Here is a 20,055-nt window from a genome sequence, read left to right on the forward strand (position 1 = left end):
ATTTCATAGCTAGACTGGATATTTATTTCAGATATCTATAATTCAATTCTTCCCAGTCAAATGACGTCACTTTTGCCATTCGTGTGTGTTGGGCTTTCAGTTTCAGATATCCACATTTTGGATATCTAGAATAAACATTCTGGATATCTACAATACAATTCTTACTAGGAGAAATTCTCATTTCTCTTTACCTCTCATAACAAAAAACTAACTGCCGAGCGTCCCAAAACAGGAAGCAGAACTAATAACCCCCCCCCCCCCCCCCCCCCTAACTCCCAGCCAATTACAGGTGTGTTATCTCCCGCTGATCACTACAGGTAACTCACATGACAGACCGGCTTCACAGCGTCTAAACTGACAACAACATGTTCACTGATAGTCTGGAAATATCAGTACTTCAACTCAGCAGACCTTATGTCTGAACTAAACTAACGTTTCTCACAGTAACAATCATAACAGTTCAACACTAACATGAACACAGACCGTTACAATATGAACAATAAGGGGTCATGACGGTAGGACCGAGACAGCAAATAAACCACACCCACAATAACCAAGAAGACCCGGTGCTGACCCGGTACTGTGACCGGGTCTGGCTGCAGGGGGAGCCGCTGTTCTGACGGTCTGCTGCCGGAGCTAACGGAGCTAGCTAACAGACAGCGAACCGTCAGCTGTTATGAACCAGAGGGCTGCACTACGAAGTGAGATTAGTGGGTCAGCGAGGTATGTTGAGTCTGCAGGGTTTTCAATGTCACAAAGGTGTCTCTCTTTTAACTTACTACATCACCATGGTAACTGATGCTGCAAACTGAACCTGGTCCGGAGCTGGTTATGTTTCGGTTTAAATCGGCAATAAAAGGCACCGTCCTTTCACCAAATACCTGATTTGCTGCAAAGTCCGTTTAACGCTGCTGCTACTGCAGCTATTAGAACACCAATTAGAAAATTGATCATCAGATTTACTGTTGATTTGATGTCGTGTTGTAAATTTGTAATGGTGCAAGAGGTTAGGGTTACTGTGGGATTTTGTTAAAATATATCAGACTTATTTCAAGTTGTAAAAAATAACTAATAAAACCAAAACTAATGAAAAAATACTTTGAACAAAACAAATACAATAAATGTGATTAGTCTATTGGTATTTATCACAGGTAATAGCCTATTCAATCTATAAAATTAACTTCACTTTGATTTGACTAAAAACCAGTTAAACTAAACTAAGTGATTTCCAGTGATCCTTCATTATGGGACAGAGTCAAATCTGAATGCACTTCTTGAGTATAATTTTTAAATATGCTGCATCAAGTTTTAAGTGGTGGTAAAATAAGTATATTAACTAATTATAAATGAGTTTTTTAATTAACAAATTTACACGATCAGCAATTTTCTGCCAGCATTCCTCTCTTGTCTCATGTTGCTGTGATCATGTATTTATATTATTCATAGCTCTCCGTTATAATGACCTGTTCCTCCTGACTGAAGCAGGCGGCACGTGATTGGTCAATGTTGTGTGGAAAAAGAGTCAAATGACGCCAAACGCCGCCTTTCATGGGGACACGCACTGAGCCTGAAGCAGAAAGCCGGAGTTAATAAAGAAAGTTCATATCCACTGTTGTGTTACCACTTATCTCTGATCGCGAGTTTAGGGTTTGTCGAGCCAGCTCACGCAAAGAAAGCCTGGATATGTTGAACTTGCTTCGTAGTATAGACCTCAGGGCTAAAGGGCTAGCTGACAGGCCACTGGCTCACCACACTGCAGTAATACTGGGAGAACTTGGGTCTCCAAACAGTCCCTTCTCTGAGAGGAACCACCTGCTCCGTCCTCCTGCGGCCTTTTTTCTAACTGTTTCTGCACCGTGTTCAGACTCAGAGATAATAAACTGCTGTGTTGATGCTGAAAACCAGTGTAGGCCTACTTTTTCCTCACAGAAAATTAATCAGGAATCAATAAGAGAATCGGTAATGAATCGGGCGGATGAGCAGAATCCATAATGGCGTTGGTATCAATAAAATCTTATCAATTTCCATCCCTATAGTTATGGTTACTTTACCGTACTGGAGGGCAATTCCTAGTCACCGTTTACTTTATGAAGTTGCTACAGTACATTTCTTAGCTGGATATAGTTTCTCTACGGCACTAAATGTATCTGACAGAGTAACTACTGACTTTACAGATTAGGACTTTACCTACAAATTTGATTATATGATGATTTTAAAAATATATACATTTATATAGATGAAAACAGTGTACAAAGTAGTCCAAATTATCTCCATATGACCATCTACACGTTTATGTTTCAGCCATAATATAATATAAAACTTTTAAAAATCTGAATGTGTGGAGTTAGAAAGAAGTGATGTTAGCAGACCTTTGTAGCTCCTCATCTCTAGCTAGCAGCTCCAGGCTACATTAGCAGCTACTAGCATAATACACCACAATCTGTGCAGTGGAGTGAATGGAGTTGCGTTGCATTGTGGGTAATGTAGGCACCAGGTTTTGACAGGAAAGAAGAATGTGTAAAATAAAAAATATGATCTCTCTGGTTCTATCCATCGTGAATCTGACAGTGTTATAGGAAAGCAATGCTGATTGGTGGAGTGCTCTTTAGTTATGCATTCATGACGCCAGCTGTATTACTGATTCATACAGATCATTTAAAAAAATTATATAATGGAAGATAATTCCAAGAAAGGCAGTAAGAGGGTTCATCCTTCAACAATGTCTTGTTCAGAGACATTTCAATTGTAGAGCAAAAATACCTGCTGTGAGGTGCAGCCACAGCTGCTTCCTGATGTTCAGCAGATAGAAGGAAGTCTAAACTTTTAAATGAAACTGTTCACTCCAACACAGGAGTGACCATGAATAAAATGGAGGTTAGATTAAGTATATTTGCAAAAGTCCCTCACAGTTCTTCTATTTTATGTTTCCGAACACGGACAAGTGATGCGAGTGTGAAAAGACACTTGATGGAACCATCTGTTGAGAGTCTGTTTCTGTCCGTCGGACATTCTTTGACGAGCAGCTGAATTAATCTTGATGTTTATCTGAGGTCTGTTTGTTGGATTTAAACCAGAGTCAAAGTTAATCTTTGTGATGGCTGGAAAACACACATGGTTGTAGTTAAAGTCATGTAAACCATTAATAATAATAATAATAATAATAATAATAACTTTATTCATATAGCACCTTTCATATAATAAATGCAGCTCAAAGGGCTTTACAACAAAAATTACATGACAAGGACATAAAAGAACATAAAAGCATGTAGAAAAAAAGAAAAAACATTGATGTAACATACGATGGAAAATAAAATATAAAGTGAAACTAAAATATATAGAATGCATAATAATCAAGGAATAAGATATGATAAGAACAAGTTAAAGCATAGAATGGATAAAATGAATTAAAATATAACATTTAAAAGTGCAGCAGAGAGCGAGTGGAAAGCCATTTAAATGCTTGGGTAAAGAGAGGGTTTTAAGTTTTCTTTTGAAAGTATCTAGTGAGCTGCTTCCCTGATATCTATCAGTAGTTCATTCCATAGTTTGGGACGTAATTGACAAAGGCTGCATCACCAATCTTCTTTCAGCTGTCGGTGGAATCTCCAATAAACCAGCAGCAGATGATCACAGTGTTCTTAAGGGCAAGTTTCTAAACAGGGATTTGGTGATATAGTTAGGTCCTTGCCCATGAAGAGTGTTGTATGTAAGGAGGGGAACCTTAAAGTCAGTTCTAAATGTTACAGGAAGCCAGTGCAGAGCAGCTAAAACTGGACTAATGTGTTCTCTCCTCTTGGTTCTGGTTAATTGCCAAGCTGCAGAGTTTTGAAGGAGCTGAAGTCTCTCTGTGTTTTTTTTGGTAGGCCAGTAAAAAGAGCATAACAGTAATCAAGTCGGCTTGAGATGAAGGCACAAGTAAGTTTTTTAGCATCTTTTTGATGTATAAATGGTTGTACTTTTGCTGTTTCTGAGGTGAAAAAATGATGTTTTCGTCACCTTGTTGATGTGTGAACTGAAGCTTAGATCTGAATCTAAAATAACACCAAGACTTGAGACCTCAGATTTAATCCAGGGAGTTAATTTCCCCAGATTATTAAATAGCATTTCTCTCTTTGTTTTGGGACAGACCAGAAGGATTTCAGTTTTATCCTCATTTAACTTTAAGAAGTTATTGCTCATCCCTTTATTTATTGCTAATAGACAGTTGGTGATGGAGTTAATAGCTGCGGCATCATTTGGTTCTGCAGAGATGTACAGTTGTGTATCATCGGCGTAACCATGGAAACATACATGGTGCTCTCTGATGATGTCATGGACCAAGGCAGCTGTCATGTTCCTCAGACACATGATCTCCAAGACTGACGTAAAACTTTCTCCCTTTGATGTTTGTTTTGAACCAGTTTAACACACAGTCAGAAAGACCAACCCACCTTTCAAGATGATTGATTAGGATGTCATGGTCAATCTTATCAAATGCTGTGCTTAGGTCTAAGAGGATAAGAACTGACACCTTATTCTCATCATAGTTCAGTCTGAGGTCGCTGATGTTGTTTTGATGTTTGTTCTAAAGACTGACTGACAGGAGTACTTGAGAAGTACTTGAGAAGTACTCCTGTCTTGCCATGTGTACAGTTTTGTTATAGGCAGTTATGGCTTCTTTGTAGGGGAAAACGGGGTAACATGAGCCACTTTTATATTTGATGATTTTACTGAAAAATGAAAGTGTATTTGTTTCAAATAATAGTTACTATATATACCTCAGGTTGTTGTGTACCCATGGAAATTAAAACAAATTATCTAATTATTATGGTTTAAGAACAATGAGCCATCAAAAAAAGTTAGTCCAATGGCACAACTTACCCCAAGGTAGGGGTAAAATGAGCATGGGGATGGGGTAAATTGAGCGCTCTATGGAAAATAGTGTTACCATTAAATACTGATATAAAACTACACACAATCAACAAATTAATTATAAAATTTAAAATAATTTTGAACTTTATTAATGTCATCAATTTAACAAAGGCAAAAACTTGTACTTTTAAGTAAAATCATATGTTTGTGTCTTGTTGTTCAACATGTTACCTAAACATTTTCAATAAAGATTAAACTGTGATCTTTGTGTGTTACTGTAGCTACAGAAAGAATGTGTGTAAATGTGCTTTTGTGTATACAGATAGGTGACAAATTAAAGGAAAAACCAGTACAGGTCTGAGTGCTGGACCCCTACAGTGAGGGGGTCTGGGGGCTCTGTTATGCTGGCATGGTTTGGGTCCACTTGTCCCCTTAGAGGGAAGGGTCACTGCTAATCAATACAAAGTAGTTGTGAGTGATCAGCTTTATCCTGTGATGAAACATGTCTATCCTGATGGGAGTGGTCTCTTCCAGGATGAATCACATGTTATGACCTTCACAGTCACCAGATCTCAACCCAGCTGACGTGTTAGACAGCGCTCTGCATCACCATCATCATCATCACAACACCACATGAGGGAAGATCTTTTTGAAGAATGATGTTCATCCCTCCAGAAGAGTCCAGAGACTGTTGAATCAATGCCAATGTTTATTGAAGCTGTTCTGGTGGTCCAACACCTTACTGAGACACTTTATGTCGGCTTTTCCTTTAATTTGTCACACGTCTGTATGTACAACATGTTTGTTTGTGGCTTAAACTTAACATTAGTCAACAATCAGGTATTTATTCATCAGCATTGTAGCACTTGTAACAGGGATCAAACATGAACAGGGTCTCTGGTCTCTAGAATATCAGAAAATAATTTTTGGGGTTAAATTGAGCCATTGACTCAACTTGCCCCAACATCACTGGCAGGTTTTACCCCACTACCTCCATTTTGACCAAACTGTTTCAAACAGTGGCTCAGATCCACAGTTATGCTGAGTTTATGACCTTGTTTTGTAGTTTACACTGACTTAAATTAACATGTAATAATGCCCAGAACTTATCTTCTTTAATTAAGATACAAGACTGATAACTTGATTAACATGATGAATTCACTTGGCATGACAAAAATCTTTTTTTTGCTCTGGTTTGCTGACCACTCTCTCCATGTGCTTGAGTCCAAGATGGATTCAGTAATGTGAACTATACTTTCTCAATTTGTGGTCACATGATTACTTACGTAGATAAAGGGGGTGGCTCATTTTACCCACTGGCTCTGTTCACCCCGTTCTCCCCTATATATCACAGTGAACTGTGAGCTTAGTTTTCCTCCATTTTCTCTCAGCTGCTTGACAGTTTCTCTTGATCTCATTCACATTATTATTGTTTAACCATGGGGAGATTCTGTTGGTCCACCTTAACTTTTAGTGGAGCAACAGTATTTAACACAGAAGACACCATTGAGATTTTCTACCATGTCATTTAGAGAGCACTCATGACTGTGGCTTGAATGATCTCATAAGATCAGAATTTATCATCTAAAAGTCTCTTTTGAACTTTAAGTTCCTTTTTTTGTTCTAGTTAAGGTTATCATGGCATCAAAGAGTACACAGTGATGGTGAGAGAGAGGTAATTCAGTTACTGAAACATTATCGAACATCATTGAAACATTAAGAAGCTTCTAAGTTGAGAAGTACGACTGGGTTTATTATACTCTGTATGTGTGTGTGTCTCCAGTGTGTAGATGTACCTAATAAAGTGGCCGGTGAGTGAATGTGTCCAGGCTCTTTGATTCTGATGGTTCACATGTCACATTGACTGGAAACCAGAGGATGAGCGGTTGTGTGGAGGAAGAGAACAAATCAGAGTCTCCAGTATCCACCTGTGTGTCCAAACATCATCCTCCAGACTTCAGTGATGAAGCTGGACCCTCAGACTTAAAATAAGAGACTGTTTCTACTGAAAGCAGTTCAGTAATTTACCTTAATGTGAGCAGGAACATTTAGCATTTTTTAATCATAAATTCAACTAACTTTGGGACACAGGACAAGTCCAGACTATAACCATACTTGTGTAAATTAACTCAAAGCCGGAATGTAAAGTCCGGATGATGATTAACAGCTTGTGGTTGTGTGGAATCACCAGAAATAGAGTCTGATTATTTGAATCCTCTTCATAAGACAGTCCAGATAACTGCTGTGTTTGTGTTTTTTCCTACAGGGAGGAGGACAGACAGAATAGCGCTACACCTGACCGACATAAAGGTTGTGAGTGTTGAGACCAGTTCAAAGTGCAATCGTGACGTGACAAAATACATCTAAAGGGCCGCCGTTCAACATCCAGAGTCCTGACAGTCAGTCAGCTCCATCTGCCACACTGTGAAACCATGTCGAGTAAGCTGATTATTGTGCTTTGAGTTTTATTAAAAGAATGATAAAAGTTCTGTTAGCACCTCCTACATGCTACAGAGTTCATTACAGCCACAAGATGAACAAACACTCTTATTATTTATCTGTTTTTGAGTTGTACCAGTAGTGGAGCTAAACATGTAAAGTTTGTCCTGAGGGTGGCGCTAGAGGAAAATCAAAAGGGTTCATCATCTGGGGAGCATGAATGTGTTCAGTAAATTTCAGGGAAATATGATAATATATAATATATTGTATATTAGTGGAATCTTTCATCTGATGGTGGCACTAGAGAAAAGCTCTGAGATCCTCTGGGACCATGAACAGCACATTTAACTTTGTACAGACACTGTGAACGTTTGTATTGTGACACACAGTTTAGATTGTAATTGTGTTTAATTTCAGAAAGAAAAGACATCTTAAAGCAGTAGTGTGTAACTTATCTAGAAATTATCATACTTAAAAAGAAAGACAGAAACAGAGATTAAAAGACATTAAAAGAATCGGTTTTCCTCCACAATATTTGTCCAGGTTTAGACTTGTGACAGAACAATCCATGTCATTTTCTGCTGTTCAGTTCAGGCCTGACTGCCCGTTAAATTCTGATGTTTCTTGATACAAGTGTGATTTTGTCCCCACCCACGTTCGCTTCCTGATTAGGTCTTATCATCACAACGTATCCTTCTCCTGTCACGTCACCCTTTCCTGGAAGAAAACAAACAACAACCTTCTCATGTGTTACTTTCAGTAACAGTTCCACGTCGTTGATGGTCCAAGCAAAGAAATCTCTGGTCTTATTTTTTACCGTTGCTGTTCTTCCTCCATAGTACTGTCTGCAACTAAGCATCCAACCGCAGAGTAGACAATCTGCTTCCTGTTTACACCGGCATGCGTATGCCCAGTGTTTGTGAATGGTCGTGATGTGTTTCAGGCGTATGAACGGAGATTATTTCTGAAACAGTGCTAAAACACTTGTATGGACGGAGATCGTTTTTGTTTAAAAATGCTGTTTTGAAATGAAAATGTAGTAGTGTGGACGTAGTCACAATCCCTCACTGCCTTCCCACCCACTAACACTGACAGTTGTGTTGGATGATTTGACCCATCTGAGAAACTGTTTAATTCTTCAGTGACCAGACTGAGTGTCCTAGAAATGAAATAAAATGAGCACTAACATTATAATAAGATTGTTGTTAGTAAAATAAATCTGTGTTTTCACAGCCTTTGGACTTGTCTGGAGTCTCACTAAGTTACTGAACATCCCAATACGAATTAGAGGCCGGGTTCTGCTGTTCCTCCGACCTCCAGACATACATCATCGAATACTCGATGTATTTCTGCTGCAGGACAACATTCCTCTGGAAGAGGTAAAACTATCTGTCATACAGTATGTGTTTACCATCAGCCTGAACTTATGTTTTAAACCACAGCTGTTTCCACAACAGGCTGAACAGTCAGCTACACCTCACTCCTCTATACCTGTTATCAAACCTTATCAAGCTGTAGTAAGAATAATTCAGAATAATAATAATGATCTGAACTGGAAATCTTCAGATTGCTCTTTTTCGTTTTTAATTTTTTTCTGGGTTATCTCTGGAGTACATTATTGTCTGTCACAGTGTCACTCGTGATACCAGCACCAGCTGGTGTGAATATTGAATAGTGGGCTAGATTAATATAAATTAAATATCTAGGTATTCCATATGGCAGTGTGTTGCTGCCACCATGACAAAATAAATATTTGCTCAGTTTTTTGTTGTAAACTTTTCTTGTTTTAACAGATGTTTTTCATGTTATTCTGAGATATTTTCTTAGAATAATGTTTTACAACAAATTTATATAATTAACAACATACAACTTTATCTATATTTTCAACATAAAACTGCTTCTACAGGATCTCCTGGACAGATAAAAAGGGAAATCCTTTACAAACATTACAGTGATGGAGGCTTGTTTACTTCCACCTACAACTCATCTAGATTCATCTATAGATGTCCAGCATGTACAAGAACAGAATATGAATAATGCAGAGAAGTCATTGTCTATCTGACAATAAACACCATAATAAAAATGTTTTATCACTGAAGGTTAAAGCCCAACAAGGAGAAGCTGAGTACATTGAGAGCTCTTCTGACTGTGATCTCATCAATGGTCAAAGTTACAGTGTTCACTGTGATGAGGCCTCCACAATACAGCCTGAGGTGAGTCAGTTCTAAAACACCTCTAATGGTTACAATCTTAATTATTATATATACAATTTTGGAAAATAGATTCACAATCAGAGTACTAGATACATTTTTTACAACAGGTATGAAAATGACACTTTGTTACTGGTTTTCAGCATGAAGAATTTCATCCAGTGGATGGGCCAATTTTCTTCCCAACATTTGAGGTTGTCCTCCCCATAAACCAAGAGAAAGTGACTTTGATGGTCAAAGGCCGGAAGGGGAGACCAGTGTGGAAATGTGTTGTGAATCTAACAGGTAAATCTTTCACTCTGCTGCAGCAGAACTTCACCTCATGTCAGAGTTTAGACCTCAGTTACAATCTACAATCCACAAGACATTATTGCTCTAATAATGAATCAAAGATCCACTTCTGGATTTGTGATGCAGCCTTCAGACAATGTTACAGAATTCTGAGAGGTTGTATTTAAGAAAGAAAAAAGATGTATTTTAGATAAATCTGGATGAAAAATATTTGGTCTGCTGACTAATGGAAAATATTTTTATTTCCATCATACAGTGGACCATTTCCTTTCTAAATCAAAACAAAGATGGCAGCCCGTCAGCTACCTGGATAGGAAACTGAGTTGAAATTTGGGAAAATGGTTAAAAATCTTTTTTATCATTCAGTGGATTAAATGTTTTCATCCAGATGTTTGGAAGAGTGTTTTATGATTCTTGAAATACATTTTAGAAAAAGGTTTGTTATAAACAAAGACAGTTTCTCAAACATCACAGATTATCTGATGGTTAAACTGATGGTTATCTCTGTGTCTGTTTATGTGAAAAGTGTCAGTGTTGCTCTGCATTTTAATGAACGTAAGCATGATGTTAGCCATCTCAGATTTATGGGCATACAGGTGGTTAATATGCCCAAACATGGAGGGAAGAGGTACAGACTGTTGCTCCAGACAGAAGCTTTTTGGATTCATTTTTTCACAAAATCTTACGTCTAACGGCTTAAATGAGGATTTTTCTTTGAAATGTTTTTGTGAAGAAGTTGTTTCTGAATTGTCAGATACGTGGATAGCTCCTCCCCGTCTCCTGCCATGTGGAGATTTTGTTAAAATGTTCATCATTTCTAAAAGGTCTCTGTTTAAAAGTGACTGTTGGGTTATTAAACAACAGTCTTTTCTCTGGTTATCTTCCAGGTCCAAGAAGAGAAAATCTACAGAGGAATCTCCCAGCAGGAGACACCGTCCCAGCAGGAGACATCGGCCCAGCAAAGGTAAATGGTCTTAGAAGTTGACATTAACAGAAACAGAAGATAAAACCTCTATAAAGTGTGGATTGAATCAAAGCTTCACTGAAGTCTCTCAACTGACAACAAACTGATCCTTTTGACTCAGACGACTTTATTTATCCTAGAACAGTTCAGTTCTACAGTTTACCCAGTCCACACACAAGAGCAGGCAGTAACACGTCAGAGACAACAGATCAGCACATGGATACAACAACACAAGCAGTAAACACACTCTGGCAGCCTTGAGTCACCTCACACATGCAAAATAATTCACATGAGTTTAAAGGAATGAAGCACTAAGCAACACACTCTGGAACCCGCAGGTTGCCCCGTAAATGCAGGCTTAACACGAGGAGCCTGATGACAAGCAAACAAAGATAAAAAAAACACCCTTAATGGTTCACACAAGTTTAAATGAATGAGGCATTCATTTGAAATGACTACTGTTGGCATTTAGCAGCCTGATAGCAGAAGGAATGAAGGACTTAGAGTTTTGATTTTTGTCACACAGTGAATACCTGGAAGGTTTAATAATTTTGTGTTGATTGACAAAAGGACAAGAAAAAAAGGTAATTAAAAGTATTGACTGCAAACTCGAGTATCATTGTTATTGGTGCAATATTATATCTGTCAAACTGACTGTGTTATTTCAAAAACCTGAAATAAATAACAGAAAATTCAGTGAAGATTATCTGAAGCTTTGTCACTATGAACGACTCCTTTCACACACACGTCATCATTTGATCAATCGTTAATTGATATTGATATTACCAAACCATAATAAATTACCATAATAATGAATGGGCGTGTACTTTGGAAATATCAAAATTTAAAAAAAAAATTACACCTTACCCAGAGTGCTATCTGTCAATTCAGATCGTGGTGAACGGTTTTCAAACCAGACTTCACAAACTCATACGTGCACCTGCAAACCTCTGTAGTTAATGTAACTGCTGCTAGAACATAAAACATAACCTCTCAAACTTTGAAACTTTGGGCTCTGCAGCTGCACTGACTCCTTGTTGGTGATTGGCTTGTGTGTTTGTGGTACCCCTGAGCCAATCACTTCCTCTTCTGCCTTCTTCAAAAACACACCAGCAATCAAAGAGCCAACATCTATTTAAAGACGACAGTAACAAACCAAAGAATCACCTTCAAATATTTGGACATAAATACTCAAAAACAAAACTTTCCTACGGCTGAACGTGTTCCTTTCCCTGTCAGACAGAACAGCAGCTCACTTGAGTCTTGACCAGTTCTTGTGCTGAGTTCTGTTTCACCTTCAAATAGTGTTCCTGTTCCTTCCCTCTAAAGGCCCAGTTTATGTTTTGGGTGCAGAGATGACAGGTAGGGGTTGGGTTGAGTTCAGGTTAAGGTAAGGGGAAACTGAATTTGAGACAACATGTTTATCTCAGTGGGACTAGCTGCTTCAGTAAAGACTCCATCCATCGTTACATCGTTTATTGACTCTTCTCTTTCAGTTGACTGTATTAAAGAACCAGTATCTGACTGGTCTTATGTCAGTTCCAGAGTGATGTGACATTTAAAACTGACAACAGATAAACCTCCTGACTCCAACTGTTAACAGAAAAACACTGATGTCTAGTTAGCACAAGCACACAGTTAATAAGAAACATTATGTGAAGAATGAATTGTGCAGAATCTTCTTTTTGCCATGATATCTCCTGTTTGGTCAAGCACCTGAAGAGTTTTTGGAGGTGTGTACTGCAGCACTTTCTGCTCTGATCAGACACTAAATGCGTCAATATGCTTTAACAAAGTGTTGAATCCTTTAACAGCAGCAGAAACTCCCTCCAGGCCTTTCAAACACCAGAATTGGTGGAGCTGCATGACTTTTCTGAAACAGACAATCTGACATCACACTCACTTTACGCAGTGATTGGTCAGATGTGTGGAGGTGTGAAAGGAGGCGGGGTTGAACTTCTCTCTCAAGCTCTTTTTTCATTATTCACACAAATCTGTGACATTTAACGTGAACAACAGAGACTGTGTGGACATTCAGGACGACTATAAACACTTTTGACTTTAGTTGTTGGACAAATTACTTGGTTTCAACTCTTTAGTTCAGGTTTAATTTTCAGCCTGATTATTAGGAGAGAATCTAAGATGACACAAATTTTTTAGATCATTTTTGCTCCTCATGTCTCACTGTATTCTTGTTCCCTAAAAAATCAATCACCCCTCTGTTATACAACATGTTTGAATCAGAGCAGGACGGCTGCTTCTCACTTTACTGTAGATGGTGGATTTACAGTAAATGTCAAACCATGGTAGACTCACAGTGAACTCTGATTCCTCTGGAACTGCCATCAGAGCAGTCAGACTGGGTACTTTGATACGAGGAAACATTTACTATCATCTTTCTTCAGTGAAGTTATGAGGAACAGCAGCCTGCACACACACAGGGCTGATTAGCAGAGTTTAGCCTCCTAGCATCCTACTGTAACAGGGACTGATGAAGTAGAAGAATCAGAGTTGAATAATGATGGTTGGAGTTCTAATGGAAGCAGGTCGTCCCACTGAGATAAATATTAGCTTTTTCTAATCCGACAACATCACAAAACAAGAGAGCTGCTGCACCAACAGATTTAAGATAAAACGGGAATATGTGAGTAAATTCAGCTCTGTTGGATTTGAACTATTGTGTTTTTGAGAATTCACATTTGAAATGATCGTTTGTTTCGTGTTTGAGAAACTATCTTCAAAATGTTGGCAGATATTTCTTTTGTGTCATCATTCCAAACAGAAATTTAAACTTTGCCATCTGTGTGAGCAGGAATGAAAAGCTGCATTTGTAGAAATGTTGCATTTCATTTTCTATTATTTTCATGGTGACATCATGACAAAGGAGATGGTTTATATCTTTTATTGAGTTGAAAGAAAACTCTTCCATTCCTTCTTTCTTTGTGTGTGAATTAAATCCATGCATACTTATACTGTAGGAGGTTAACTCAGCAGTTATTGTTACTTTACGGTACTTGAGTGCAACATTGAGGTACTTGTTTTACTATTATCTGCTAATTTATACTTTTACTCACATACATTTCTTAGGCAAATAATGTACTTTTTACTGCACTAAATATATATCTGACAGCTGCAGTAACTAGTTAGTTTGCAGATTTTACCTTCAGATCATGTGATCACTTATTAAACCTGCAGGGCGGAACTTTCACATATAAATGAAAGTCTGTTACATGCAAGTCCTTGCCAAACGAATTCACACAATGCTGATTAAGCGCATCACCACCAGATAAATCTATAAATATAAGGTTTTTAAATGTCATGTCGGGGTGACTTTCCTGTGCTGGTCGTTTGGCCGTTAATCGTGCGGCTCTTCTAGACTTTCCAAATGTTATCAGACCAAATGGATCAATTTCTAACAGTGAAACAAGTCATTTCACAGGGGTTGTGTGATGCTCAAAACAATTTATCCTCCATTTTACAGCTGCAACAGTAGGTGACGGCTAGTATGTACTGGCCATCGGGCAAACTGGGACAAATCCCAGTGGGCCATCCAACAATACATTTTTGGGCTGGTGGACCATCAAAAAGTATCCGTTTTTACCGGCCCTCTCTGTGCGCCTGTCATTCAGGATGCACATGAGAGCTGCTGCATGTCTGTATCAGCCAATCACAGCCGAGAACCCCCTTTACTCTCACTGCCAGAGGGGGGAGACAAAAGTCCTGCATTCCAGCTTTAAAAATGTGATGCATTTATATTGATGAAAACAGTAGTCAGTGGTCCAAAATGATCTCCATATATGACCAGCTACACGTTAATGCATCAGCCATAAAAATAATAGTTATAATATATAAGGATATAATTGACATAATGAGTAGCTTTACTTTTGATAGTTTAAGTGCATTTTGCTGATAAAACTTCTGTACTTAAGTAAGATTTTAAATGAAGGACTTTTACTTGTAATGGAGTATTTTTACACTGAATACTTCCTCCAGCGCTGATTAAAAGACTGTTTAAGACTGTTTCCTTGAAAACATTAAATATTTATGATTCAATCAGCAACAATCAAAGTTAAAAAACAAACAAACATCTTGAGAGTTTAACACTCAGATAACCAGGACTGTGTTGGTTATTGATCAGATTTGATTGACAGAACCAATCCCACAATAGTCACCAGAAGTTGATACAAATATTGATAAATCCTGATTGGTGGACGGAATGTTGGCTCCATGTTCATAGTGTGTATGTAGGTTCATGGTTATTTGACTATTTAGTAAATGTGTTTGTGAATATGCAGCACAACAGTATGATATCACCTGAAACGATGAAGGCCTGAAGGCAGGTTCAGCATCATCAGCAGTCTTGTAGAGGAGCACCGAGTCAAAACTCACATGTGAATATTTCAGAATTAATCAGGTTACATTTCTGCAGGCTTCAAATCTTTGTTGTTGTTTTTATTAGACCAAAAATTTGTTGTTTTCATAAAAACATTACAGCCTATACATACAGAGTGAGCAGATCCTGAAGAGTAACATGACATCATCTGAACTGACTGTCTTTTCCCATCAGACCAGTCAGACTGTGTACCCTGATAGATGGTGTGAAGGTGTGGCAGCAGTGGAAGAACATTTAATATTGTTCTTGCCTATAACAGAGATACTTGTTCTGTACTTAACTATTTCTGTTTTATGTCACTTACAGATTTTTTTCATTGTTCTGATGCATTGTTAGAAACTAAAGGCCCAGTTCTGACAAACACCTGAACTGTGTTTCTTCTTGCAGAACACAAAATGCTCCGAAAGGTTTTGAGTCTTCAAAACTCGTCATAGAATTATCAAAATCACAGACTGAACCTGCTGAGTTTATTGATCTTCTCTGGTACCATAAATCAGCATCATTAGTCAGGACTAGGACGTGATTTATCATAACTAGAGACAGACAGGAAGGATGAAACAGGATGAAAAAGGTTGATATTACAGGAGGATAGTCATCGTGTTTCACTTACTCTTTATTGGGGAACTGTTTTGCTTACTGGTACACTTATAAGATGTCTTCCTTTTTATTTAAAAGTTGTTTAAATTTTGAAGAGAAATCCCTCGTTTTCAGGCGTTCTCAGTCGCCAGAGTTCACTGAACTACAACAAACAGGTGAGGGGCTAAAGCAGAAGACTAACTAACCTGTCATGGAGATTATTTTATTAATTTATAAACCTGTAAAATATCTGAACATCTACATTTCCATGACAACTGTGCAAACTCCATCTGCAGAAGAAGACTGTATGACACGATAGAAAGCTCCAGAACAGCTACTGAGTAGATTTGTGATGAGACGTTTTTACTGAAGATCCTCTTGAGTTTCTCTGACCCTTTAACGACTGCGGCCAAACTGGGCCTTTTGTCCAATCAGTCAGATCAAGTAGAAACACCAACAGACAGAAACATAACTGTTGTATAACTGTCCTTCAATGTTCTCTGATTTTACCAGAGAACCAAGATGACAAAGACTGACCTCATCAACACTCTGGATGATTTGGTAGATGATGAATTCAAGAGCTTCAAGTCGTACCTGAAGGATGAAAAGGTGGACAACACTGAACCCATCAAAGTGAACAAGCTGTCGAAGGCAGACAGACAGGAAACTGTGGATCTGATGGTGCAGAAATATGAATTTGCTACGGCTGTGAAGGTGATGAAGAGTGTTTTAAAAAAGATCAGCAGGAATGATCTGGTGAGGAAGTTGTCAAACATCGGCTCAGGAGCAGAAGGTCAGTCACAGGAAGAGACAAACATGACATCACATCAGTCAGAGAAATCACATCATATTAGTTTGACATGTTTCCGCCTGTCTGCATGCAGACAGCAGATCTGTCGGACGGAGGACTTGATATGTTTCATGATTTTAGATTTAATGATGGACATTACTGAGACCTGTGTTACAGTTTCATGGCAGCAAAGTCACATTTCACCAATAATATTTGCTCCCTAAATTGCAGGTCATTTGTGAGTCCCACTGAGTTTGCATGTTGCAGCTTTATTGAAAATCCAAACTTTACTGAAGCAGCTTTTGGAGCAGATTGAAGTGACTTAGTGACACAGGAAGTATGGGTTAAAACATTAAAAAAAAATAGGTTAAAATTGTGAATTGTCCCTAAGCTTCAAAAAATATTTTTGTAGCATATTGCTCGGCCCCAGTCTGAACCACAAAGCTGATGGTGGTGATAAAACAATCCATCTAATAGTTGTTGATATTTCAGTCTGGACAGACAGACTGACACCCATAAAGCTGCTAACATGAATAAAAACATTTTGACTTTTCTTCCTGAGGTCAGAGAACTTTATGTGACTAAATCACAAAGTAACATACAGACTGCTGATGTTCTTCAGAGCTGAGAGCTGCTCTCAACATCTGAGACACATTTACATGAATTTATTCTGAACTTATACAGACAGAAGATGATGTGCTCTGATAGATGAGGAGAGGAGAAAACAAAAATAAAACAATGTGCAACAGGATTAAAAACAAAGGACAGACTGTCAGCAGGTCAGAGTGTTGTTCTTTGTTTCAGCCACTAGATGGAGACAGAACATCACTGATGAACAAAAGCTGCAGCATCAGGGAGAAAAATCTGAAAAAAAGCAGATTTATAAAAACTCATTGAATAAAACATTAAGTTGTCAGTGACAGGGGCTTCATGCCAATTAATGTTTTTTACACCCAACACACAAGTTTAAACATCATATAACAACGTTGAGCTGAAACCACCAGTCAGTTAATGAACGAGTTAATGGACAGAAAATTAATCACAAGTAATTAAGACATTTTTCAAAAAAACCCAAAATTACCTAGTTGCTGCTTCTCTAATGTAAACTAACTGTAAACTGAATATTAAAGACGTCACCTTAGACTGGGATGGGTTTTTTGAAAAAATAATCATTAATGAAAATAATCATTAGTTTCAGCTCTAAATCAGTAATGATCAGAGCTCCTGCTGCTGCTCTGTGGGTGCAGTATTTTATTTTGGTCCTGTTCTTGTCTATGAGCTCTCTGTTTGAAATGACAGCTGGTTATTGAACACAGGTACTTTTTCATTTTTCAGTGTTGGAAAGAGTTCCTGTTCCACTCCAGCTGCGGGATAGACTCCTGAACCTCCTACTATCAAAGACATGTATGTTAGGGTTAATACTCCTCTTAGTGCTAGTGTGGCACTGTCCTAGTGTTGACCCCACAGAAACAAAGCTAATGTCTGTTCGGACACAGTTTATTGCCAGAGTGTCTGAAGCTAATCTACACAAGCTGCTGGATAAACTCCTGGAGCGTGAGGTCATAAATGATGGTGAAATGGAGTTTGCCGGAACATTGAACAGAGCAGAGAAAGCACGACTGGTGATCGATATGGTGCGAAGAAAAGGAACAGAAGCCAGGTCAGCTCTGATCGCTGCTCTCTGTGAGGTGGATCCATTTCTTTCAAAAGAGCTGAACTTACAGTAGCAGAAAGTCTCCCACCAACATCTTCAGTTCTCAGGTGTTTCTCTATTGTTAAACATTTTGTAAGAATCTTAAAACTCACAACACTGTGCTGCAGCAGAGTTCAGGCTAATAAATAATAGTATGAACAACTAAAGTCTGTGTTTTCATAATGTTTTAACAAAAGGTTTCATTTAGAAGTCGACTCTGTGCTCTTTTCTGTAAATGAATCATATAAGTTGAAGACGTATCCTGTTTGACTCATTAAATACTGGAACATGCAGCTGTGAGATTAATGAATATGTGTAACGTTCGAACTTTAAGGGTTAATAAATCACATTTATGTCCCAAATCATCGCCACTGTGGCTGTTTCTTATTTTCACGTGATGATGAGAACTTTTGATTGCAATCAGTGCAGGTTTGAATCCAGTCAGTATCAAAAGATCTCAAGATATAAAGAAACCATCGATACTGAGAACAACTGAAGGAATAAATGTTCTTCCTCTTGCTCCATGTACATTATTAACAGCTCTCCTCATAACAAAACCACCAACAGCATCCAGCTGCTGAGCAGAAAACCTACAAGTCTCCTTCCAACAGTTTCATTTTAAGACTGAGTTGGAAAATAATATTAGTCTTCTGGTCAGTGGTGGAAAGTTTGACACACATTCCCAAAATCAACCTGTTTCCACCTACAGACTCGTCATCTTTCTCAACAACCTGTGTAAAAAGTGTCGAGTTTAAACTGGAGGAATTTGGGGGATTGATGGTTTTAAAATCCCACCATTCCTGATTCCCTCAGTTTTACCTTCTGTTTAACATCTCTGGACTTTATATGAGAACATTAAAAACAGCTGTTAAAATCATTTATTATTTATATTACAGTGAAACAGTAAAACATACAGGATCTTTAAAGAAAATATAATTAGAATTAACAAATAAATCAAAAACTCCCATAAAGACAAAGTGTTCCTCAGCCCAGCTGATTCACTCCAAAGGTTTTTCAGTGTTTTCTTAAATTCATCATCATTTGGAAAACACAAATCCAGTCAAACTTTGGCAGTTTGTTAGTTTAAAGAAATCCAATGAATTCATGTTTTCTGCTGAGATGAAATGATTATTATATGTTTGTCAATCATTTAAATTTGTTTCAAGCACATTGGAGCAGTCCAAACCCACACATGCTTTAGCTGTGACATGTCTGATGCTATTAGCTGATAAAGGCTCATCATAGACCTGTCAGTATCAGCATTTATGTAGAAACTTAAGACATTTTAATGCAGCTTTTAAACTCCACATCAACATGATCATCCCACTGGAGCAGAGTTTGTGTCCATCAGATGAATATAAGTTCAATATTCACTCTCCTTTCAGCTCTTTGGGCTCCACCAACTCCTATGAAAAGCTGCATAAAAGGTGAGCAGGTCATTGTCAAAGAGCAGAGCTCTGGATTGGTGGAGCCGGCAGAATTTACTCCACACGTGCTTCTGAGTCACAATCAGGTTGTTTTTTCTGTGACTTTAAAACAATCAAACTTTCTGGAGATGTATCACTATATTCATGGGATCTCTTGCCATATACAAAATTTGATTTTAAACACAGAACTGCAGATTATTCATAAAATGTTGATTATCTTACATATTCATCAGATCATGTGGAACAATTCCTCATAACATACAGAATGTTTTCAGCATTTAGTCTTAACGTTGCCTGTTTTAATACGTCTGAGTGGTTAGAGGAGAGTGTGACTGTCTTTATAGTGTTAACATGATATTGTGCTTTGAGGAACAGGAGCATCGTTCTTGGTCGTTACATCATAACGTTACAGTGATTATCT

The 20,055-nt window shown here is 38.0% G+C and overlaps 1 protein-coding gene and 1 long non-coding RNA gene across 3 annotated transcripts in view; one reads left to right on the forward strand and one right to left on the reverse strand.

The window, feature by feature from the left end:
- Positions 1–85, reverse strand: part of LOC137173356 (uncharacterized) — a 58,307-nt gene extending 58,222 nt beyond the window's left edge. Inside the window, exon 1 of the long non-coding RNA XR_010925165.1 lies at positions 1–85. This exon is cut by the window's left edge and continues 709 nt beyond it. This is a non-coding gene — a long non-coding RNA (uncharacterized lncRNA).
- LOC137173346 (uncharacterized) overlaps positions 1–18,572 on the forward strand; it is a 72,349-nt gene extending 53,777 nt beyond the window's left edge. For both annotated transcript variants that reach the window (XM_067578153.1, XM_067578152.1), the window contains exons 2-8: positions 7,118–7,290; positions 8,524–8,669; positions 9,390–9,503; positions 9,644–9,785; positions 10,679–10,755; positions 16,238–16,517; positions 17,850–18,572. In XM_067578153.1, the coding sequence (XP_067434254.1) occupies positions 7,284–7,290; positions 8,524–8,669; positions 9,390–9,503; positions 9,644–9,785; positions 10,679–10,755; positions 16,238–16,517; positions 17,850–18,241 (1,158 nt within the window). In that variant the 5' untranslated portion in view covers positions 7,118–7,283 and the 3' untranslated portion in view covers positions 18,242–18,572. The remainder of the gene's footprint in view (positions 1–7,117; positions 7,291–8,523; positions 8,670–9,389; positions 9,504–9,643; positions 9,786–10,678; positions 10,756–16,237; positions 16,518–17,849) is intronic.
- The last annotated feature ends 1,483 nt before the right edge of the window (positions 18,573–20,055 follow it).

Source organism: Thunnus thynnus, chromosome 21 (genome assembly GCF_963924715.1).
Source record: "Thunnus thynnus chromosome 21, fThuThy2.1, whole genome shotgun sequence".
Classification (NCBI taxonomy): domain Eukaryota; kingdom Metazoa; phylum Chordata; class Actinopteri; order Scombriformes; family Scombridae; genus Thunnus; species Thunnus thynnus.